Source organism: Opisthocomus hoazin, chromosome 4 (genome assembly GCF_030867145.1).
Source record: "Opisthocomus hoazin isolate bOpiHoa1 chromosome 4, bOpiHoa1.hap1, whole genome shotgun sequence".
Lineage (NCBI taxonomy): Eukaryota > Metazoa > Chordata > Aves > Opisthocomiformes > Opisthocomidae > Opisthocomus > Opisthocomus hoazin.
In genome coordinates, this window is record NC_134417.1 from 68,453,238 (window position 1) to 68,477,358 (window position 24,121).

A 24,121-nucleotide genomic window follows, 5' to 3' on the forward strand; every position below is an offset into this window, starting at 1 on the left:
GGGTCATTCTGGCGTGGGTTCTCCCAGGTGGGTTATCCTGGGTGGGTTATTCGGCGTGAACTGTCCAGGGTGGGTTGCCTGGTGGGTCAGTTACCTGCTGTGGGTCATCCCAGGTGGGTTATCCGGTGTGAGTTATCCCAGGTGAGGTGTCTGGCATGGATTGGCTGGTGTGGGTTGTCCTGGGTGGGTTATCTGATGTGGGCCAGGTGGGCCCCCTGGTGCAGGTCGTCCCCACACGACCACCCCCCGTATCCTCCCCCCCACATGTTTCCCCATGCGCGTGTCTCACACCCACCCCAACACAAGGTCACGTCACCCGAGTTTCTCCTGGTGAGCGTTCACCCCATCCAAGTCCCCACCCACGCTGGTTTCTCCCACAGGAGCATACACCCACGGGAGCTCCCACCCACGCCTGTAGCCCGTGTGAGTACATTTCGACCCTTCCTTTGCCCACGCGTGTTTACCCCTCAGCGTGCTGCTACCCTAGGGCTGCGGCCCCAGGAGGTGGCTGCAGCCCCGCGGGGCCGAGCGGTGCCTCGGATGAAGGCGGCGGAGGCCACGGAGCCGGTGGGCGACGGGACCGGGCCGGCAGCAGCGCTGGGCCCGAGGAGCCTGGGGGTCCGGAGCCCCGGGGCGGCCCCGGGCGCCGCCCCTCGGAGTGGAGAGGGCCGCGGGAGGCGAGGCCCGCTCCCCCTCAGGCGGCGCCGGCAGCCGCTCCGGTACCCTACGGCCGCCGCCCCGCCCCTCCGCGCGCGGCGCCCCCCGGCCGCCAACCACCGCCCCCGGCCCGGCGCCCCGCCCTCCGCCCGTCCAATGGCGCGCCGCGCCGCCCGGCAGACGCTGTCACCCCGTGTCGCGCGGCCGCCGGTTGGCTCAGGCGCCAGAAATCGTCACATGGGCAGAGATCAGCCCAGGGCGGAGGGGCGAGGCGGCCGGCGGCCCCGCCCAGCGGCGCGCGGCGGCGGCTGGCTCGCGGGCGCGGGCGTCGCGGCGGGCGCTGAGGGGATGCGGGGCCTGCTGGAGGTCGGCGGGTCCCTGCTGGAGCGGGCGGCCGTGGGCAGCCCCCTCTCCCTGCTGCTGGCCGCCTCCGCCTTCGCGCTGAGCCTCGGCTACCTGTGCCAGCTGGGTTACCGGCGCCGCCTCGGGGCCGGCCAGCGGGTAGGCGCTGGGGGGCGGGCGGCGCCTCGGGGAGGCGGTGGGCCGGGGCCCGCGGAGGGGTGCCGGCCGCGGGGCGAGCGCGGGGCAGCGGGGCGGACTCCCCGCAGCGGGCGGGCGAGCTGCGCTGGGCAGCCGGTTGCGGGGAGCGCAGGGAGGCGGGCGGTATAACCCGAGGGTGCGGGTTCCGGGGGGCGAGGAGCCTTCCTGCTGCTGCGGGCGTCCCCGCGCCCGGCTGCTGGGCCGCGCTGGGTCTGCGGCGGCGGGGCCGCGCCCGGCGCTGGTTCGTCGACGCGGCGGAAACGAAGGCCTGCGGGTACGTGTGAAGCCCGTTGCGATGCTGAGGTTGGTGCTGTGGGGGACTGTTCCACAAATGTCAGCGCTGCTCTGCCGCTGACCGCCGGCGTTCCAGCTGCAGCGGCTTTGGCCTTTGTGTTTAGAGGCAGATTCCCAAGAATCTTAGTCGTATTCATTTAATTTTAACTCCTGCTGCTTTGAAATGGGGCTCGGTATTATTATTCTATTTAAAAAAATAGTTGTCCAAAGTTGGTCTTTTCACAAAAAAAGTTTAAACAAAACACGTCTAAAGCCTCTTCTGTGTTTAGTTTGTAGGTAAATGGACATGATCTATTACTCTCTGAAAAAAATTCAATATTTATTTTTCTCTTTCTTCATCAGAAATACCCACCTTATATTTCATCAAGCATCCCTTTCCTTGGACATGCAATTGCATTCGGAAAAAGTCCCATTGAGTTTTTGGAAAGTGCTTATGACAAGGTGTGTTCTCCCACATGACTGGCTGAGCGTATGCGAAAATACCTTTGCGTATCTGTGAAGTTCTCTGTCTGGAGCCTGTTTAAAATGAGTTCATTCTCATTTACCACCTCGAATATGGAATGGAGCGTGCACAGTAGGCTCTGTTTTTTCAGATCTCTTTATGTACATTGCTGTTAGAGAAATGATGTTTTCTGAAATACCTGTTGTAATTCATATTTAAAAGAAATGTGTATTTGGGTAATGCTCATAGCTGCATCACAAGTTTATTAAAAAGCCATTTTCATGATGTTACTTCTTGCCTTAATTGGGAGTTTTTAATCTCAGTCTTTAATAATCCGCGACCTGGCTGGAATTTAGCTGACCACCGCTGTAAGCAGCTTGATGGATTTTAAGGCCCTCTCCAATGTTGAAAGGGCTGGTGTGTAAAACCTCAGTAGGTTTTATACTGTAACAGCCCAGAAGAAAAGGACTAAGGCAGTAGAGCCTTAATTCCCATGAAATAAGATTTGATGCTCCATTTCACATTGTCTAAAATATAAGCTTGAGTCTTAGCTTGGTTATTTTAAAGAAAGCCAACTTTAGTATGTGAAGATCTGCTGGAGATAACCTTTAAAGTCTTACTTGCTCTTAATTACCGGTGCATAACTCCAAATTCAGAATTTTTTGAGACAGTGTTTGTAGATTTCTGGAGGCTGTATGTGCTGTAATCTCGCTGCTTGTTTTTATGATGTAATTGATCTTTTATTTACATTTTTAAACTAAATGGTTTTAAAATGCACAAGATCATGTGTGTTCGTTATAACGTTAGATATCACTTGTAAGTATATTGAGAACACAATTTAAATGTGGTTTATAATATTTATATCTTTCTAAAATCTCTAGATGCTTTTTAGGAGAGTAAGTGGTTTGTGGAAGCCTGTACATAAAGAGATCCTGATTTAATGATTTGTGTTCTTACTTAAAATAAATTGGTTTGTTTTTTTTCTCTCTCTCAGTATGGACCTGTGTTCAGTTTCACTATGGTTGGCAAGACATTCACGTACTTGCTGGGTAGTGATGCTGCTGCTCTCCTCTTCAATAGTAAAAATGAAGATTTGAATGCAGAGGATGTGTACTCTCGGTTAACTACACCAGTTTTTGGCAAGGGAGTTGCTTATGATGTCCCTAATGTGGTATGTATTTTAAATATGAGTAGAAAAGTAGCATGACTTGAATTCTGAGGAGGCAGCCCTGAGATCTTGGCTCTGTGTGATGGGGTTGTGTGGTCGTAATCAATTCTGGCATATTGCAGTTGGTAAGTTGTCTCAGTTGGATAATGAAGACTGAACATGCTTAGGTTGCTTTATTTACCACCTGGCCATTTGTCAGTTTGGATGCTGCTTTTCTTTCTTGAAACCATCTAATCCCTCCATACAGAAAAAACTACTAAGTGAGTTCTCTTTTTCCTTCCTTTATAGTATGCCACTCACTTCAGTTCACTTTTCCCCTACAAGCAATTTCAGATCTTCCTGCCGAGAATGCTTTAAGAGTGGTAATTTTTCATTTATGCCATGCCAAATCTAGATACAGGAGTATTAATTTGACAATTTGCACCACAAAAATCAGTCTGTATATGTTTACAGTCTGTGTGGGTCTGGAAGCACAGTGGCTGTGTCATGTGGCTTTGCTTCGAGCTAAGCGTTGGCCGCTTTCTCGCTTGTGCCTGTTGTCTGGTGTGACAGGCTCCAACTTTTCGGTGGACAGACTTGCTCCCCTGGGACTCTGTATTCAGCGCATGTTGACTCTGGCCGCCGGTTGTACAGCAGAGTAGTCTGGTGGCAGAAGCAGCATTGTGACATACTTTATTTTTGGATTTTCAGTTTTGGCTTCATTTTGCTTGCATACATGCCTGTCATTTGACCAGTAATAGTTACTGTGGCCATCAAGCCTCTTCCTTCTTAGCATGCCTCTTCATTCTCCCCTGCCAAAGGTACTTGCTGTGATTGTGGTCCTCTTAATTATGTGGCTTAGGGGCAGTAATCACTAGTCTCTTTTCCTCCACACTGGCGTTTTGCAGTGATCGACAAAGTACGTATGTTGTTCTTACCCCATTCTTGTGGGGATCTCATACACAACTGACTACTGACAGCTTGCCACTTTGTAAATAAGTGAAGGAGAACTTGGTTGTCTCCCGCTTTGTCAGGAAGTGTTAAATTGTGGGTGGACAGTGTCACAAAGTCCGGGGGGAGAGGATCGTTTGGTTGTTTGGGTGGTGAGTTTTTTTGCACTAGACAGATTTGTGTAGCTCCTCTCATCCCTTTGTGAATGAAATCAGCAGGACTGCAGCCTGGGTCACAAGTAGGAGATGGTTTCTTGTGTCCTAGGAGATGTCTTCCCCAAGTGGGGCCATTCTAAGACAGACTTGTTTCTACCAGTTCCAGCAGTCAGAGGTCTTCCTCAAAAAGTCAGACATGGAGTTGGGATCCCTTTTGGAGCTGCTAGAATGTAGAGGGTGCATGATTCTCTGCAAGACATCTTTCATGGTCTTCTCTGGTATATACTAATTTCAGAAAAGTGTCTACGAATTGGACATCATAGACTGCTGAGCTGGCCAGATTTTTGCTGTGTTGTGCTTGTTCTTTGGATTCTGTCTGTCATGGGATGTCTGCTTTAAAATGAAAGGTGCTGGTTTGTCTCTTAATTCTGTGAAAGTTCATCCACTTGTGACAGCTGTTTTGCCTTCTGCTTTCACACTCTACAGTTCATGGATGGACTTGAACGTCTGTCTTCATTCAAGAGCTAGTCCTTTGATGGGATCTAATCTCATCCTTCAGGAGTTTTGTAGAACTTTCTGTAAGCTCCTTGGAAGCGGGCATTTCTTATAACTATGTTATTCAGGCATATAGGGATGATTAAGGCCTACCTCATTTGTCCACCGTATACTACTTTTTTTCTGAAATAAGGTCTTTTTCTAGAGTTACCCTATTTTTTTTCCCTGGAGTGTGTTTGAGTTCTGCTTTGGTCAAGAGATTAATATTTTCATACTACTCAGTAAGCCTTGGGTGTCTGTGATACTAGAAGGACTTTTTATCTCTGCAGATTCAGGTTCCTCTGAAAATTGCCTGGGCTACTTTTTTGCACAGCTAGGAGATGCAGGGACTTTGCTATTGACATATACTGATTATCTCTCGTGTGTTTCCATGAATGAAGCCAGTGAGGTTGCATGTCCAGTTGGGGCCAGAACGCATTCTGCTAGGGGTGAGCTGTTTTCTTGCATAGTGCTACCACCACAATTTCATTTCAGACATAGAATCATAGAACGCTTTGGGTTGGAAGGGACCTTTAGAGGCCGTCTAGCCCAACCCCCCTGCAGTGAGCAGGGACATCTTCAACTGGATCAGGTTGCTCAGAGCCCCGTCCATCCTGGCCTTGAATGTTTCTAGGGATGGGGCCTCCACTACATCTCTGGGCAACCTGTGCCAGTGTTGCACCACCCTCACTGTAAAAAATTTTGTCCTTATGTCCAGTCTAAGGCTTCTTCTAAGCCCCCTTTAAGTACTGAAAGGCTGCAGTAAGGTCTCCCCAGAACCTTCTGTTCTCCGGGATCAACAACCCCAACTCTCTCAGTCTTTCCTCATAGCAGAGGTGCTCCAGCCGTCTGACCATCTTTGTGGCCCTCCTCTGGACCCGCTCCAACAGCTCCACGTCTGTCTTGTGCTGAGGGCTCCAGAGCTGGACACAGGACTCCAGGGTGGGGTCTCACCAGAGCAGAGCAGAGGGGCAGAATCCCCTCCCTCAACTTGCTGGCCACGCTTCTGTTGATGCAGCCCAGGATATGGTTGGCCTTCTGGGCTGCGAGCGCACATTGGTGGCTCATGTCCAGCTTTTCATCCACCAGTAACCCCAAGTCCTTCTTGGCAGGGCTGCCCTCAATCCCTTCATCCCCCAGCCTGTATTGATATTGGGGGTTGCCCTGACCCAGGTGCAGGACCTTGCACTTGGCCTTGTTGAACCTCATGAGGTTCACATCGTTCCACTTCTCGAGCTTGTCCAGGTCCCTCTGGATGGCATCCCATCCTTTTGGCGTGTCAGCTGCACCACCCAGCTTGGTGTCATCTGCAGACTTGCTGAGGGTGCACTCGATCCTGCTGTCTGTCACTAGTGAAGATGTTAAACAGTACTGGTCCCAGTACGGACTCCTGAAGGACATCACTCGTCACCGGTCTCCATCTGGACATCGAGCTGTTGACCACCATCCTCTGGATGCGACCATCCAACCAATTCCTCATCCACCAAACAGTCCACCCATCAAATCCGTATCTCCCCAATTTAGAGAGAAGGATGTTGCGGGGGGCCGTGTCAAAGGCCTTACAGCTGTCCAGATACATGACATCCATAGCATCTACTGGGAAGGCATTTAGCGAGCCACCCAAACTTTCACTGGCATTCTGCCATTGATGGATCATCCAGAACTTTGTTTTCAGGCCCCCTTCTCTCTTCTCAAGCTTCTGAGTCTCTGTCTCTTCAGTCTGACAGTGACTTTCAGTCATGCATTTGGAAGAATTGCCCCTTACTGTGTAAAAGGAAGAAGTTACTTATTGACCAGTAATTGTGGTAATTGTTTGTTAGTATGCATAGTCTATGTATGAGCTCATATTCACTCTTTGTCTCCTCCCTCCAAGCCTCTCGCAGATAGTTTTGCATTGAGAGGAGCTGAAATGGCAGGGGATGTGCTGGCTCCTGCGTGCCATTCCCATCTCCCTCAAGCTGGAGATGGTCTAGTGTGTTGCCAGGGAAAATGTGCTTGTCTGCTCTGTGGCACACGTGCCCTCTGACAGACTGCTGGAGCACCCACTGCCTTCTGAAAACAGCAGTTTCTAGGAAGTAACCTTCTTCTTATGCCTTTTGTTTTCTGAATAACTTTATAGCATGTCTGGAGCCCTTGGCAGGAAGACAATTTTTGGTGTGTTGCACATGGTTTAGTGCAGATCCGTAGGGCAGGTGCCCTAATTCATAATTAGGGCTTAAAATTAATTTAATATCCTGAGTAGATGTCCTATCAATCTGTCAAAGGCTTCGCATTTAATAATAGGCTTTTTACCAGTAGGTTTGCTGGCTATGAGTCTATACAAAGAAAAAGAGGAAGGGGTGAGGACGTGAAGCTAGGACCATGTTCCTAGGAAGCAGTTTGCTTCCTGGGCTGTGAGACGAGAGAGCCTTGTGAAAGAAAGGTGCATCTCCAGAGCAGACGTGAGAGAAGACAGATGCTGAGGGGGAGAGAAAGCAAGGAGGCCACAGAACAAGGAGCATGGACTGAGTCCAGACTTTGCTAGGACAGGTCTGATTACGTTTGTGATCACGTATCTAAAGTGCATTCCATGTTTCAGTCTTGAACGCTTGTTGTAGCTTCAGGGATAAAGTTTAACAAAGGTATTTAAATTGTTTTTTCTTTCGGTACTGTAAAAGAGAGAATTGTGGCTGCCTTGAACTAATATTTTACTCAGATGTTACTAGACTTTTGCTTAAATATTCTGAAAAACGGAATATTATCTATGGTTTAAATTTTAGTATCTCTTGTACCCTGCAATCCTAATAATACTTTCTTTTTACTTCTATATGTTGTTATAGTACAAATGACAATAAGTTATTAATTACATTAGTATGATGATCCTTGTACTGATTGCTTTTTCTGTCTTGGTTCCTCTAGGTATTTTTGGAACAGAAGAAAATGCTCAAAACTGGGCTAAATATTGCCCAATTTAAACAGCATGTACCTGTCATTGAAGAAGAAACAAAGGATTATTTCAAAGCATGGGGAGAGAGCGGAGAAAAAAGTAAGCAAGATCAGATTTTCTGATCTGATACTCGGATTTTCTGGAAAGCAATTAAGGCCAATGCAGTATGTTTTTGTAAATGATTCACTGCAATATTAAAGACATTAAAAATGACATAGGTAAAACTACTGAAGATCAGAAGAAATGTGCAAAATACAGATTTTGTTTAATCAAATGTAAGGCTATTGGAGAATAAAGCTGCTCAGCAGATCACTGACAGGAGTGAAGGACTGCCTTACTTGTGCTTTCTTAGTCAGCTGACAGAGAGCGAGCCTGGGGCCTGGCCGAATCGTGCTCGTTGTGCACGGTAAGAGTCAGCTCAGCGTAACTGCTGCTGAGTCCCGAGGAGAGGATGCTGCTCTGACTTCCCAGAGCCTATGTCACAGATCCTAGCTCAGGGATCTTCTGCGCTGAAGAACTGCGTCCTCGCTGGTACAGTTAGCTTAGTGATCAAAGTGGAAATCTTGTTTTATTTCCCACCTGTCTTTCCCAACCATCCGGCCAGACGTAGCCCATGCTGTAAGCCCACGGTGGCGTAATAGTGTCAGAAACAGTATTTAGTTAAGCATATGTATTTATAGTTAAACATGCAATATTTATATAATACTTCCACATTTTAATATTTACTTGTGATTTATTTTCTAAGTATATAATTTATATGTAATGTAGTTAATAATATATAAATATAAAATTATATATTATCATATATAAATATTGTTATTAATTCAATGAGCAGCAAAACTAACTGGTTTCCCATGGATGTGGATTTCAAGGTTAAGTTTTTATATGACTTCTTTTATATTTATTAAGGATTGAGCTTGTGCTGCATGGCTTACTTTGGAAGGATTACTAGCTCTCCTAGAAAAATCTCTAGAAAGAAATACCTCTGAAAAATTTGTTGAAATCAGCGGTCTAATTAAAAAGTTGTTTCAAGAGAGACCTGATAGACACACAGAAATTAAGATGCTGCGTTCTCCTAGTAAAACAATCTAAAACTCTATTTAAAATTACTAATCTGTGTCCAGTTACTTCTTTTTTCTCCAAAGTAAAAATAAGGAATAACCTGCATAACACAGTTTCTCGACTGAAACACATGGTCAGTAACATTTTTCAAATCTCTCGTCAGACCTGTTTGAAGCCCTTTCAGAACTCATCATTTTGACAGCGAGCCATTGCTTACACGGGAAGGAGATCAGAGGCTTGCTGAATGAGAAGGTGGCTCAGCTTTACGCCGACCTGGACGGGGGCTTCACTCATGCTGCCTGGCTTCTGCCGGGTTGGCTGCCTCTGCCGAGCTTCAGGTACCGCAAGTAACAGATGAAGCAGCTTCAGTGTTTTATCTAAACCTCATTGTTGGTTCTCTGCCACCCCATTTTTTGTTCATAAGCTATTCTGTACGTCCCAAAGTGCTCACAGAATCACAGAATGTTCAGGGTTGGAAGGGACCTCTGTGGGTCATCTAGTCCAACCCCCCTGCCGAAGCAGGGTCACCTAAAGCAGGCTGCACAGGACCTTGTCCAGGCGGGTCTTGAATATCTCCAGAGAAATTCACAAGCATTTGATGTGTTACTTTGTGTAAAGTTCCTAACAGAAGTGTTTTGAATTGCAGGCGTCGAGATCGAGCGCACAGAGAAATAAAGAATATTTTCTACAAGGTTATCCAGAAACGTCGGCAGTCTGAGGAGAAGGAGGATGACATGCTCCAAACTCTACTCGATGCTTCATACAAGTAAGCTGAGGGTTTGAAGACTCGTTATTTACAGATGTTTCACTTTAGCTTTGAGCTCTTCAGTTAAAACTACTGAAAATTAAGAAATACTCTCTCATGTTCTGAATTGGTTTTGTCACCAGCAATTGGTCCCAGCTGTATTCTTAAAAACAGTTTAAACGCTTTCATTGTAAATGCTTTTTTAGGCTTCTGAGATTCTCGTCAGTGGTGGTGAGGTTGCTCCCTGTCTCTCTGCTGACTGTTTGGTAATGATTTTCTTTAAGGGTCCCAGAGAGTCTCTAGCCCTCTGCCCTCCCCTTGCCCCGTCCCTAGATCTTTAGCTGCTCCACGTGGAACAGGCAGCGAAAGAGGAGAAAGCAGCACATTAGAAGAGTTTGTAAATACTACTGTAACTGGAAACCTGCTCAAGTGAAGCTCTAACAAAACACTCTTCAACCTAGGGATGGCCGCCCACTGACGGATGAGGAAATTGCCGGAATGCTTATCGGGCTGCTGCTGGCGGGGCAGCACACCTCCTCCACCACCAGCGCCTGGCTTGGCTTCTTCATAGCCAGGGACAAGGCCATACAGGAACAGTGCTACGCCGAGCAGAAAGCCGTCTGCGGCGATGACTTGCCGCCACTGACTTACGACCAGGTTTGTATGTTACATTGTTCTGCCTGGATATTTGTATCATCTTACATGCTTTTTTTTAAAAAAAAAAAAACCCACAAAAAATATGAAACTTAATCATGCGCTTTGTGTTAGAATCATCATCCAGCACAGTCGCCCTGTGGTAACACTGTTTGCCAGTGTATCTCCTCCATCTCCCCCTCTGCAAGTAAATTTTCAGCTTGCTGCTGTTTATTTAATCAGTGTTGATTAAGGAAATTACAGTGCCTACAATTTCTATTTAAGAAGTGGTAGTTCTGCGGAGGAGAAAGATCCTCATATTCCCACTGAGGAACGGGATGCAGTGTGACCTTGTTCTTTAATTAGGCATCAGAAAATACACTCGTGAGACCGATTAGTAAGAAACTAGTTGTATTTGATTGCATGGTTGGAGTTATTTTATTCTTAATTGAGTCAAATGGAAAAAAAAAAATTACCAGGGTAGCTAATGAAGTACGTGTAAATATGAGCTGATTACTCTGATTTTAAGTTTTTTTAAATGGTATAAAATACCATTTTGTTTGTATTGAACAAACTTGGCTATATTTTGATGTCTCATTTCCTCTCTATTTTCAGATCAAGGACCTCAGTTTGCTGGATCGCTGTCTAAAGGAAACTTTAAGGCTTAGACCACCTATAATGACCATGATGAGAATGGCCAGAACACCCCAGGTGAGCACAGTGCAGTTGTTGGCGCCAACTTCACTGGGGGGAGCGGGGCTGGGAAGGCCCCGTGGGGCTGTCCCACCTGGCAGAAGGCAGATCACGAGCGAGCAGCGTTTGCTGGCAGGGTGAAAGCTGATGGCATCCGGGTTGTATGTGTGGGCGTGTGGCTGGTGGCGACTGAGGAAAGCAGTTAATACCTTGAACTTGGTAGCTGTTCCCTTCATCCGGAATTACCGGTGTCGAGTGTTGGACCCCTGCGACCCCCGGCAATCAAGGTATTGATGAAGGGAAGCAAGCAGAGGGCCACCAGTGTGGTAGGGGGTTGCAGCGCTCGTCCTGTGAGGAGAGGCTGAGGGGATGGGGTCCGTTCAGCCTGGAGAGTGGAGGGCTCCGAGGGGACGTAGTAACAACCACGTGCAGTCTTACTCGGCCAAACCGCCCCTTTCTTTCAGCTATCAGTCTCACCCGAGTTCTTAGTTTGGTGTTACCATTTAAAGATGCTTTTTGTTCGCCAAGTATTTTTAATAAGTTACCTTAGAAAAATCTGGCATGCACTTAATACATACAAGCTGGGTAAATCTGAGAAAAACCTTGCTGTTTGTACAAATAAGATAGAAAGTCAAATAAATCAAATACTTTTTTGAACAAATGTCCCTCCCATGACAAATGCTTTCAGTAAATTTTAAGCTGTTTCATTGTTTTAAAAACTTTTTCTGGAGAATTGCCAGCCTCATTAAAGCAGCTGAAAGGTTCCTGCAACTGCTTGAACATTGTGCCCTGTAAAAGCAAACCAAGAAGGTATTAGGCTGCATTAATTTCAAATGGGCTTAGCCAATATCTCTTCTGAAATTCAAGCCTCACGATAACAGCACTTTAGCTAACACTTCAAGAAGAAAAAGGGAGAAATTTTGTGATTTGTGGGGTCTTGTCTCTTCTCTTGTAGACTGTTGCTGGGTACAGTATTCCCCCCGGCCATCAGGTGTGTGTCTCTCCCACCGTTAACCACAGACTGAGGGACTCCTGGAAGAATGCCCTGGACTTCCAGCCTGACCGGTATCTCCAAGATAACCCGGCAGCCGGAGAGAAGTTTGCGTACGTCCCATTTGGCGCGGGTGAGTAAGAAAAGGCAGCGCCTTCCTGCGGGACGGTGCGCTGAGGGGGCTCGTGCAGCACCTCCCCACGCTGCGCTGCCTGAGGACGCGTTTGGGCCTTCTGTCGTGGCCTGGAAGCTGTCCTGCTGTGAGGGTGCCATTACAGAACGAAGTCAGTAGTTTTGCAGCAGCAGCAGCTGTATGTCACTCGGAGCAGCCATCCAAACAAATCTTTAGGTTAGCACGTGTGGTATTTGAACTAAAGTCTTTTCAAGGTGAGGTAAAAACCTGGCAATAGAGTCAGCTTCAGGCAGAGCAAGAATCTGTGTGGAGTTCTAACTGCCAAACCAGTTTGCCAGTATCACCACAACGCAGTTACAGGCGATGTCTCTTCTCAGGGTTGCAAATGCTTCTTGGGCGATAGGTAAATGAACGCTTTCTGCTGAGGACAGAACACCGCAGTCTCATTCAGATCACTTGGTCTGGTTCACGCAGCAACAGCTTGTACAGACGAGACTCCGCTGGCGTTCATGCTGGTGTACGTGCAGCCTCAGAGCCTCGCCTTGTTCAGAAAGGAGAGAAGCAATTGCTGTCTGTGTAACATTTTTCAACTTATTACATCGCCTTTGACAAGCAGCTAAATATTCTAACTGCCTTTTATGGCTTTCCTTCTAGGCCGTCATCGCTGCATTGGAGAGAACTTTGCTTATGTTCAGATTAAGACTATTTGGTCTACTTTGCTTCGTTTGTATGAATTTGATCTCGTCAATGACTACTTTCCGACTATAAATTACACAACAATGATACACACCCCCAATAACCCCGTTATCAGATATAAGAGGAGGTCACTGTGAATTCTGGAGCTAAAACTGTCCTTATTTGTGTAAACTAACAGACTTTTGAATAAAATTGTGACAAAATGAGTGACAAATGGAAACTGTTGCATCTACTGTTAGGAAAGCAACAATACTCTGCCCCGTGCAGAGTCTTTGCATCCATTTTGTATGTTCGTCCGCACGGCTGAATTAACGCCGCTGTATGTCATTTCTCATTCCACAAATTTCTCATTGCATTTTGAAAATAACAAGCGTCTTTTCTATGGGTGTAACACTTCTAAGGTGCGGGCCAGCTCTTTAAGGTGAAGAAGTTGTTTCTGTAAAGGGAACTCTTTGCTTTTGAAAAATAACTGAAGATTACTTCTCGCCAGATGCTACAGGGTGAGACTGCCCACCTTACCCCCATCTCTGATTACAGTAAATCTGCCGGGGAACAGGCGCCGAGGGGGAACGTGGCGGTGCCCAGCTTCTGGTCCGTGTGATTCTGTTCCAGGCAAACCAGGTGCGGTCTTGGCTGGTTTGTGGAAGTGCCCACGTGCTGACGGAACAAATGTTGCTGTACTGCTGAGTAGCAGGCAGACTGCAGAATGTCCACAGAGAAGTAATTTCGGAGAATAAACGATTTAAATGTCTGACTTCAAGCAGTTGTAAAGTGTGCAGGTTCAGAAAGCAACAAATAATTCTCTAAAAATTCCTGAAATGAGTGATCTCTGAAAGCCTGATGTGTGAAAGTAACAACATGATGATACAAACAACATTAATTTTGTAAATAACGTTTCTGTATCAAATTAAGTAGCTGAATGTTGTCCCCCTCTGTACCAACTCGTGCAGGGTTGTGAAATGGGGTTTGGTTGAAGAGTGGTGATGATAAATGGTAAGGAGCTCTGGCTCACAGGTACTTGGAATTAAATTTATAAACAAACCTCTTGCAGAAGTTTTCTGTGCTCAACTCTATCAATTCTGAAAAGCTTTTGTCAATTTGTAATGAACTTTCTCGTAAGTAGAAAGTCGGTCACACAAGGAGCTGCCCCCTCCTCATCAGTGCTCGCTGTAGCAGGGGCTTTGCCCCAGCCCTCCTGTTCCAGGCTCAGGTGTAACTGTTACAAAGCCTTGCCTTTGTCTCAGTCTCAGCCACTGAGAGAGCGCAGTATCGGCCCTTCCAGCCCCGCAGGACTTGACCGGGGTCTTGTGCCTCGCCTCTCCTCTTGGTAGTAGCAGCGCTTTGGAATCCGTGAAGAGTAAAGCTGCAGCTGCCACAAGCAGCAGGAGTGCAGTGTGAGTAAGGGAGCAGTTCTTGAACGCAGTTAAAAGCATGAAGTCATCTTTATTTCAGTACTTTGACAAAATACCCATAAAATTCGAAACTTCTACCATTACAAAAATAGGTCTCTACAAGTGATATTCTGTCTGCACTGCCAGTAGCAAATATTACGAGAGTCGTGGAACTTCAGTAGCCTTGCCAGAAAAAGTGCAAGTAAAGTTGCTGAATGGAGCTCAATTTCATGAATACACAAGTTTCATCTTCGCACCCTTTTGATAAATACACGCTTCATAAGTTAATCATTTAAATTAGCATTCCACAAATATACATGTAATTTAACAGTGGGGTGATTCCGGGGGTTGGATTTTTTTTCTTCCATGAACACAAAGCGCCTATGTACATACATCCCAGTCTGCAGGAGTGCGCCCGGGTAGAGCTGTGTCCAAGCATACGGCTGTCCTCGCGTTGGTCCCACAGCACGCGCGGTGCACAGCAGCACGGAGGGAGCACGGGTACGCGGAAGGCAATCTGTTAACAGCACGGCCAGTGCGGGAGATGCTGACAGGGTCTCATTATCTTCTCATACCAGCGTGCAATTGAGTGTATGAAGTCGAACCTGTAAGAAGGAGAAAGATTTTCACCAAGATTACTTGGAGTAAGTAGATGAGTCACCAGCGGCTTGGTATTTACATGGACAAGCATGAAAGATTTCACGTCAAATTTTTTAAGAACAAAACTTCCCAAAATGATGGATTGTATGCTGAAGTAAGACTTCAACACGGTAACTGCAAAAATCAAGCTTGATAAATTACGTCCCATCGACCTGACAATCTTCTTGATGTATTCATTTTACAGCACAAAAATTACCATCATCTATGCGACAAAGAGGCTGTAACTTCAGTCGTCAAAGTGGTAGGAGAAGAAATTCCCCTGGTGCTCTCACCCCTCAGTCTTTTGGATACATTTTTCTCCATCTAGCTTAAAACCTTCCTAAGATGCCAACTGAATCCTTGCTGCACTCAGTAGAGATCAGGGAAAGTTAGAGTGTTACCAACAAACCCCAAACCTATAATTAAAGCATACTTTGTGTGTCTCCCTTCACAGAATTTAGTAATTTTCTTTTTAAGGAGCTTTTTGCTACAAGCTCAGAACAGCCTCTTGGTTCAGGCTGGAGATGCCTGAAATGGAAGCTGGTTGCTGCGTATCTCAGAGAGGGGGCAGCCACCATCTGACCTGGAACCACGCCTGGTGCTACCCAGGGGCCCCGTGGGGCTGCCCGAGCCCTCGCCCTCACCTGACTGCACGCTGCCCAGCCGCCTTTGCAGAGCCTCCAGCCGACTGATGTAATCTGTCAGAGCTCTTTCGGGGTCATAGTTCTGCAGCTGAGGACAGGCGAAGGAGACTGGGTTTAAATCTGCAGGCATGCCGTGGAACCTGGGGGCAGAAGAACACAGGTGTTTTCCAAAAGCAAAACTCCAAACACACCAGAAGTGTCAGCAGACGATGCAAAACCCTGCAAGCAGGGGTACCTCGCCGCCTGCCTGCCCCTCACCTTACCCTTGTGGTCGCCAGCACGTCACGCCCGTTCAACCTCCCTGCCATTTATGGTCCCGGCCATCGCACCACGTCCCCCAGAGAAAGCACTGCTCCCAGCTGCCTTTTCTTTCTGCTGCACCTGATCTGTTGCTGCATTTCTCTGGGCCAAAGACTGACCAGCAAACTCCTGCTGAGGCTGCAGCAGAAGCCAGGGTAGATTCACCTTTGCTTTGCTATTAAGAAGCTTCTGTGAAGAAGTACACAGCCATCTCTACAGGGTTCTGTCTCTCTCCATCACTCCCTATAAGTAAAAGTCAAAAGTGGCTAAAATAGATCCAAGATTTTACCATGTGAACTTACGGTTGCCACAAACTAAGATTACAAATGTTGAGGTGGTTTGTATACAAATGAAGAATCAAAATGGCTAGAATCTGAAATTCAGTAAAGATCCGAGCTCACAACTCCATGTAAACTCATCAAAGGCTGATGGTGCTCATAAAAACATCGCCTTTGACAAAAAATACCTCATTTTGCTGGCGTCTGCTTCACTGACACCTCTGGCATCACAGCTTAGTACAGCCAGCCAGAAGGGTTTAACCAACGACAAGCAGTGGAGCTACCAAGCAGCTTCCACCCATGCTCTGGCCACGAGGCTGTGGCAATTCCTCCCACCCCACAGTGACCAGACGACCCTCCCCAGCCGCAGCCAGAGGCCCTGCTTTTCCCTTCCTCTGGCTGCGGGCCCCTGAGGCAGCCCCTCCGCACGCCACGCTCTCCTGCTGACCAGGAAGGTGGACTGGCACTGGTGGTTTGCTCGGTCGCAAAGCCGAGACTCCGCAGAGACAGGTAGACATAGCTCCAACCAGAGGATCTACCACCAGTTCCAAGGGTACGACACAAATCAGACAGCAGAAGTCTGCAAGCTTTGGCCTTGATCAAGCGGTGAGTAAAGGCACAGTGAAGGCCTGAGGTGGAATTTGTTATGTATCCTTGCAAAAAAACGTAAAAAAATCTTACGGCAAAGATGACAAACCTTAGCAGTAAGCACTGATGCATTCATTTAGTTAAACAGTGTTCTGACAGAGAATAATGATCTAAAATAAAACGTACTTATGTTGAAAGTTTACAGGAGATCGAGGAGACTCCACGTCTGACCTGGATCTATAGGAATGCCTTTGGTCTCCATAAAGATCCATGCCACCAGAGAATGAATCGGGCCGTAATTCATTACCTAGAAATACAAAAAGTAATGTCTTGAAAACTAAGTTTTCTAAGTAACATTTTTGGCACTTTCCTGGGATCTCACATGCAAATTTTCTGTTTGCATATTCCAAAAATGGTGTTTAACAAACATGGACCACTTTCAGACTGCTTCAGAGAACACCAGAGGTGACATCCTGGCCTCACTGGTGTTAACGAGAAAAATCCCACAGACCGAGCAGGGCAGGGTTTTAGTGCAGACCTAGGTGGCCAGGAATTCATAAAAAAGCTCCGATTCTCCTGATTCTTCTGTTTGCTCCTACCAAAAATCAAACAGAAAACCAGCTTTCCCACACTTCAAGCTCTAACAAGAGAACGACAGGCTCTTGTTCTGAGGAAAAGCCAGGGAGGGCTGGTCCACAGGCCCCGTCCCCACTGCGGGGTCCAGCAGCTGCTACGGTTCCTCTGCCCGCCCTGCCCTCAGCATCCCCTCCCAGAGCTGGGCGGGCACATCTCATAAGAGGAACCCAATGCTACAGCTACGATTGTTTTTGCAGCCACACTCCACAGGGAAAGTTGCCGTATTTTTTTAAACAAGACTGAAGAGAAAGCCAATAGATTTGGGTCTGTGCTGAGCATGGAAACTCTCAGAAACACGAGCAATAGGTTAATCCAAGCCATCACAGCAAAAGGAAGTGGGAACAGCATCCCATTCATTCCACATGAGGAAAATGCAAATTAAAATTCAACTCCATTAAGCAGCAGTGTGACTTGCGAGTACCCTTTTCCAGTCATTACTGGACTACGATTTACCTGTGTTATGGCTAAAGACATCCCTGTTGACACTCAGTATACCAGAACCTGTAACTCTGTGCCATCGACGAACCAGGAACTTCATTCTGCATTTCAAATTCAAAAAAAAGCTTCAGGAGAAGTTAAATAGTCTGCTAAAAATCATCTGCTTGTTGTATTCTAGAAGGCATAAGAATTTCTTGAACATCAAGCAAAATTAATGGATGGGCATCTAAAACCTGCAGAACAAGTAGGAAACATCCTTGTACACAACCCTAAGAAAAACTTCTTCTGTCCAAATCTGCCTTCAGCTTCACCTCTGCAACCCCTGTGATTCCAGGGGTGCTGCATAAGTCCACGTGGACCCAATGGCTCGAGCACCTAAGCACCAGGACATCAGCATTTTAAAATCATACTAAATGTACTTTTAGCCCTGCTGCATCCCCAAAATTGTAACCGCAGAGCACTGTGAGTAAAAGCCTCACTTACAACAGGTATATGAATAGTTCCTTAAATTCATACTACACACCAGGCTCAGACCAAAGGCACGTGGAAGAGTGTGGGGGTTCAAACCTTTGTGAAGAAGGTTTGCTAGCCACACGGCAGTACCATGCAGTAATAGTCTTCATTTGTTCTTCCTCATCTACTCCTATTCCTCCTCAGCCTGAGACCTAAAGTCTTGTGAATTCAAAGGACTACCCAGATGGATAAAATCAGTTCATAAATCTGTATTATACTTACATGTAAGAATTTAACCTTTAAAGGAAATTAAATGGCAGAAAATACCCTTGTAAATAAGTGCATACCCTAGAATTACTATAGGTTTTTTTCTAATATTATGACTTTATCCAATACAGTCTATCTTTGATTGATTATCAAATACAGAGCCGTTTTCAACTACAATTAACTACTGCTTACTCCTGTTACAGATTTAACCTATGCTCTGCTCAACTGGTCACCCTACACAGTATCGACCATATTTATGACTACCAGAAATGTATAATTTAAACAGGGTGGGACATTAGAAGTTCTAGATTCCACTAGAGAGCTAGACAAATATGTATTAAACTGCACAGTCCTATCTGTTCGAAATCTAACCTCCTCCAGCTTACCTTGAAATTGCGATAGACACTCTGACGGCAGAGCGGAATTTTGTAAAACCCTTTGAATGATGCGTGATGATTTCAAGGTCTGTGTAGGAAGGCTGTCCACCCATTCGTGCAATGAGGGCCAGCGTGGCTTCTTCACACTCCTGGAATCCGCCTAGTAACAGCAGCAAATATTTTTTCTGATATATAAGAGCTTTCCGAAAGCTCTCTGCTCGTAGGTATTTGCCATAAATTCTCTACAACAAGAAAAAAAAAAGGAAGGGGGACAATAAGCTCCAAGAACGATCACCATTCTAAGACTTTTGACATCACTACTGTGACAGCATTTCTGTGACTATTCATTTCTTGCTGTCATGGAGAAGACTGCACTACTGCTCACACTTGTTGAATGTGGCTTCGTAACTGGAGGATCACCTGAGCAGCAAGAAGCAGAGCACACACAAAAGGTCAAGGCAGGTGCTTGCACATCATTCTTGGGGAGAAAAACTGAGAGTCACATATCTGAACGTGAGAATTTTAAAACTTAATTACTATCTGTTTACCTAGAATAAGCAAAGTGAACACCACAAAAAATAGGCCCAAATCAAAATGAAAAAAGCAGCTGTAGTTAGTATGCAAACAAAGTCCTCCTACCCTTAAAACAGCGTTTTCAGAATCCGATCCCAGCTCTCTGAGGAAAGCTTCGCTCCTGAGCTCTGCTCTCAGCTTGGAGAGCTCCGCATCAGCTTGCGTCAGAGATTTCTGTAGTGACAGCTTTTCTCTGTTCCAAATTTCCTTCTCAGAGGCAACAAGGGTATCGATATTAACTCCAATATCCGATGAATATCTAGAATACTGAAGAGGAAAGAAACTGAATTTGAAGCACACCATGTGAAAAGCCTGAGCTGTGCCATTCTAATCTTTGGTTTGGTGGAGAGCTCATAAAATTACTGAGAGAAAAACTACCCACTGAATGGATTTGAGGCCACCCCTGCATCCTAGCACCTCAGAAGCAGCGAGTTTAGGATCCTGATCAACATCCTTGAAAAATACAGCTTCTCAAAAGAAAAAAAAAAAAAATAATCCCCCTCATTGGATCATACTAGCTTCATGACCTTGAAGCTATCTGGATCTATTTGCTACTCATCACGGTGATGAGATACAGATCAAAAAGAGCAGCACATGGAACTTAAAATAAAGAGAAGTTAACAAAAAGCAGCTGGGTAAAATCACAAAGTCTACAATAAACAGCGTGAGTCGAGATATGTTGACCACAGGACACCAGTAACTCACAACCATTTACTTTGCAGAGGGAAGCCAAGGAAGATAGACAGCTCCATCTCTCCCGCTTAGGTGACTAGGACAAAGAACAATGCTTTTATGCCTCTAAATACTGCAGATGGGTCAGGGAAATCCCAAGCACAAATACAGGCAGAGTGGAGAATGAATTGAGAGCAGCCCTGAGGAGAAGGACTTGGGGGTGTTGGCTGACAAGAAGCTCAACATGACATGGCATCTCAGCCCAGCAGGTCAACCGTATACTTGGCTGCATCCAAAGAAGCGTGGCCAGCAGGTCGAGGGAGGGGATTCTGCCCCTCTGCTCCGCTCTGATGAGACCCCACCTGGAGTCCTGCGTCCAGCTCTGGAGCCCTCAGCACAAGAAGGACATGGACCTGTTGGAGCAGGGCCAGAGGAGGGCCACAAAGACGATCCGAGGGCTAGAGCACCTCTCCTATGAGGAAAGGCTGACAAAGTTGGAGTTTTTCAGGCTGGAGAAGGCTCCAGGGAGACCTTATTGTGGCCTTTCAGTACCTGAAGGGGGCCTACAAGAAAGCTGGAGAGGGTCTTTTTACAAGGGCATGTAGTGATAGGACAAGGGATAATGTCTTTAAACTAAAAGAGGGTAGATTTAGATTAGATATAAGGAAGAAATTTTTCACTGTGAGGGTGGTGAGGCACTGGAACAGGTTGCCTAGAGAAGCTGTGGATGCCCCCTCCCTGGAAGTGTTCAAGGCCAGGCTGGATGGGGCTTTGAGCAACCTGGTCTAGCGGAAGGTGTCCCTGCCCATGGCAGGGGGGTTGGAACCAGATGAAGGTCCCCTCCAACCCAAACCATTCTATGATTCTATCAGCACCACTAAAGACATACGTAGTCTCCAGAAGGTTGTCTGTGCTGGTATCTTCTCAGTTCTTCCTCCAGTTTCACAACAGCATTCCTCAAATTGTTCTTTTCTTCACTCAGTCTGCTGACAAAGCCCGTCAGCTCAGCGTTTTGTCTCAGCAGCCTCTCAGTCAATGAGCTAGATGGAGTCCCTGGTGGTAGCACTAGCTTCAGCTAGGAGGAAGAAAGAAAACCAAACACAACTTGATTTAGATCTAAGCTGCCAACTTGAAAATAACTGGCTTACAGTGAAAACCTTTTGCAGATAATGACAATAACTTTGTAATGACTTATATAAAGAAAACATCAGTATACATGTAAGCTACAGATGAATGTGACTTTCTCTCCTATGCTTATCCTGTATATCACAGCAGAATATTTTCATGCAAGCTCCATTGTACCAGCTACCATGATTTGCAAAACTTTTCTACTATGTTTAGATTTGTCTAACTTAGAGGGAAAGAAAAGCCTCAAAGCTTTTTTCAAGTCATGCTGAAAACACTTACTTAAAATGCAGGTAAGGACCTAGCCATGCTCAGTTAAAACCAAATACTGCTGAATTCTTTGTAACAGATTACCTCATTTCATTTTTTACACAGGTGCACACTACTCCATCTTTGACTGCCTTTCCTTTGGTAAATACAGGGCAGATTAAGCAAATGTGTTGTATCAACACAATATAGTAAGTATTAAATGTTGATTTTAGTATTGGAAAGTACTGAGCAAAGTTTCCTCAGTTACAGAAATACTGCTGAAAGGAAAATACCTTTTCTTAAAGAAAGAGCCATGAGACTCAAAAATGTATAATCAAACTGGAAAAGTTCTAATTTGAAAGTTGAAAAGTCACTTTTAAGGTAATTAAAACTTAAAAAAATAAAAGGAAAACGGGTTTCTATACTTCACCAACTCCAAATGAACACACTCACTGGAGCAGATTTTCCTCTATAAAGTAGAGACCTGTACTGGGTAAGTATAGATTTAACAACTCCTCGCTGGTTTCTGTTCCCATCTCATCACCCAAATGCTCCCACCAAAGTTACGACATCGCTCTCTCACCTCTTCCAGGTAGGACAATCTAGGCAGTTTTTGCAGCTCCGAAATAACTTCCTCAATAGCATTCTGTATTGCAATGAAGTCTTGATCATCTGCTGTTTCAAACTGCAATCTGAAACAGAAGTGAGAGTTTCAGCAGCAGGTCTGGTCTGACACCACGAGGCAGACTGATGGGCCTTTCCATCGACCCACACGCACCGGGACTTCAGCAAATCACTTCAGCATGGGGACGTGGCAACATTTTCAAGACTGCTCAGTGACTCCAAATTAAATTGGCTCGATTTTATAAAGAATTTGCATAGAACAGTTTCCACTAATTTTGAGAAAAGGATGCTCTATGTGAAGCACATTTGAAAATGTGGTTCTGCTTCCCACAAATTTGTCAAATCTGTGTGAGCAAAATCTTAGGGTTCAAGATATAACGCATTCCGCTTTGCCCAAATGTTTTAGAATAAATGTTTTACATTAAGTCACCATCACAGCAAAATCAAAACACATTCAAACTTCTCATGGACCTGGTACCACACTATTTTTTTTTTTTTCTTAAGAGAGTAACCTGAGAACATAAGAATCAAGATCAGTTTCACCTGATCATAAAATATTACTTTTTTCTGGGGGAACAAGGGGGATGATCCATAGCAATAATCCCTATATTCATCCCCTTATACAGTGAATTATTTATTTACTAAATTGTTTTAAAATGATCTACCCATACCGTACCCAAATAAACCTTACCACTTTTCAGAGAAAAAAAGATGGTTTTGCTGTAACTTACAAAGGACCATGTTAAACATGGAAGATTTAGAGCAGTGCTTGATACTCTGTGATCCTGTCTTACATCAGCATATCTCAGGTAACAGCATGTGCTATAAAACTAGAACAATCCCGATATCAGTTAGGCCTGCAGTCTGTGAATTATGATTAAAACCCAATATATGAGCTTGCTGGTTGCTATTAACAAAACCAAGTAGCTGAGGACTGGTCCAACCTGCTGGCAGCTTTCCGAGCCAACTGCTTCAGCTTTGGAGATGCATTTTGCAGCTTTTGTCTGACATTTTCTAGAATTTCAGTAGCAGCAGAGAGATCTCCTCCTCCTCCCGTCAGCGTGGGGTAGGTTGATTCATTTGTCTCAGCTCCTTCCATTTTTTGCTGGAGAACCCAATTTCTTGTTCTCTCTTTGGGTGTGTCCCAGGTAGTCTGTATATAAATATGTATATTTGTATGCATATAATGCATGCTTTAAAATGGAAACATTGGATTCTGAAACATACCCAGAAACTAAAAAATATAAACAATTCTGACAGAAAGGAGTACAGTGTGACTACACTACTGTTGCAGTACACCACTAAGCTATTATTTATGAATGGTAAGTTAGTGTGATGCCTCCCCTAACTAAGATCTAGATATCATACAGCTACAGTGTGAATCCATCCAACAAACTCCACCAGCAGGAAGCCACCCCCACCCAGCCTTTCTGTTTCTTCTGGCAGCAGCTCCTTCACCAGCTGTGCATGGAACCTGGACAACCGTGCCCAAGTGTTTCGGTGACCAATTCACAGTCAGAGGAACAGGACTGGAAAAGCCCGCCACGGTCATGGAAGTCAGTCCCCAGTCCCTGGTCACAGGCAGCCCTACCACTGATGCTGCCATAAGTGAAGCAATCCCCCGAGCATGTGCTCCTCACCCTCACTAACCTGACAGCAGCCGTGGAAGAACTGCTAGCCCTCCCAAGAAAACCTGAGTCCACAGCTGTGCCTTCGGATACCTGACCACAGTGTGGTACCAATGAAAAAAAGCAGGGTGTTGGAAATGTCATGGGAAGCAGCAGGAGATTCACTATTTGAAATTCCAGGTAGATCCTGGAAAGCAGATCATACCATCTGCTGCCCAGGAGGGGAAAAAGCTCCAACAGCCACTGCCAACCTGACCCAAGGGACGACTCCTTGTTGACCACAGTGCTGACAGTTACCCACAGAAGAGCAGAAGAGCAAGGTGCACAAGCTGAGCGCGGCAGGAAGACTGATGCTATCACAGTTATCAATACGCTCAACATCCTGCCTCCAGCTGGGGGTAGTTTCCAATGCTTCAGAAGATTAAAACCAGCAGCCAAGTTAAATGAAGAGAAAAAATTTCCTTCCTGGCTCCACAGACAGCCAGCTGCCAAAAAGCATGGGATGATGGCAGGATGGGCAACAACACGGTCAGCAAAAAGGCAAGTCTCCTGTCAACCCTCTCTGGGACTATCCACAAATCACTCACCCAGCAACACTTACCTCTTACAGGGAAGTTTCTAAAGAGTTTTAAAAGTAACT

At 45.9% G+C, this 24,121-nt stretch overlaps 2 protein-coding genes across 7 annotated transcripts in view; one reads left to right on the forward strand and one right to left on the reverse strand.

Annotated features, from left to right (window-relative positions):
• The first annotated feature begins 960 nt into the window (after window positions 1-960).
• Window positions 961-12,819, forward strand: CYP51A1 (cytochrome P450 family 51 subfamily A member 1). The gene is made up of 10 exons (XM_075419362.1): window positions 961-1,158; window positions 1,834-1,932; window positions 2,928-3,104; window positions 7,619-7,745; window positions 8,872-9,046; window positions 9,355-9,474; window positions 9,915-10,110; window positions 10,702-10,797; window positions 11,735-11,903; window positions 12,558-12,819. The coding sequence occupies exons 1-10, from the start codon at window positions 1,006-1,008 to the stop codon at window positions 12,734-12,736; spliced, it is 1,491 nt and encodes a 496-aa protein (XP_075275477.1). The 5' UTR covers window positions 961-1,005; the 3' UTR covers window positions 12,737-12,819.
• Window positions 12,820-13,486: 667 nt separating this feature from the next.
• The window catches only part of AKAP9 (A-kinase anchoring protein 9), a 119,995-nt gene continuing 109,360 nt past the window's right edge, over window positions 13,487-24,121 (reverse strand). For 5 of the 6 annotated variants that reach the window (XM_075419359.1, XM_075419358.1, XM_075419357.1 and 2 more), the window contains 9 exons: window positions 22,798-23,006; window positions 21,813-21,921; window positions 20,745-20,930; window positions 19,250-19,450; window positions 18,620-18,852; window positions 17,529-17,614; window positions 16,626-16,746; window positions 15,274-15,413; window positions 13,487-14,595 (listed from right to left, as the gene is read on the reverse strand). In XM_075419359.1, the coding sequence (XP_075275474.1) occupies window positions 14,552-14,595; window positions 15,274-15,413; window positions 16,626-16,746; window positions 17,529-17,614; window positions 18,620-18,852; window positions 19,250-19,450; window positions 20,745-20,930; window positions 21,813-21,921; window positions 22,798-23,006 (1,329 nt within the window). In that variant the 3' untranslated portion in view covers window positions 13,487-14,551. The other variant, XM_075419360.1, reaches the window with a different exon arrangement.

Bases quoted from the DNA above. Each gene is read 5' to 3' on its own strand.
- CYP51A1 (XM_075419362.1), top strand. From the start codon at position 1,006: ATGCGGGGCCTGCTGGAGGTCGGCGGGTCCCTGCTGGAGCGGGCGGCC. The intron at 1,159-1,833 runs GTAGGCGCTGGG...TTTCTTCATCAG, and splicing joins GCCTCGGGGCCGGCCAGCGG to AAATACCCACCTTATATTTC. The intron at 3,105-7,618 runs GTATGTATTTTA...TGGTTCCTCTAG, and splicing joins CTTATGATGTCCCTAATGTG to GTATTTTTGGAACAGAAGAA.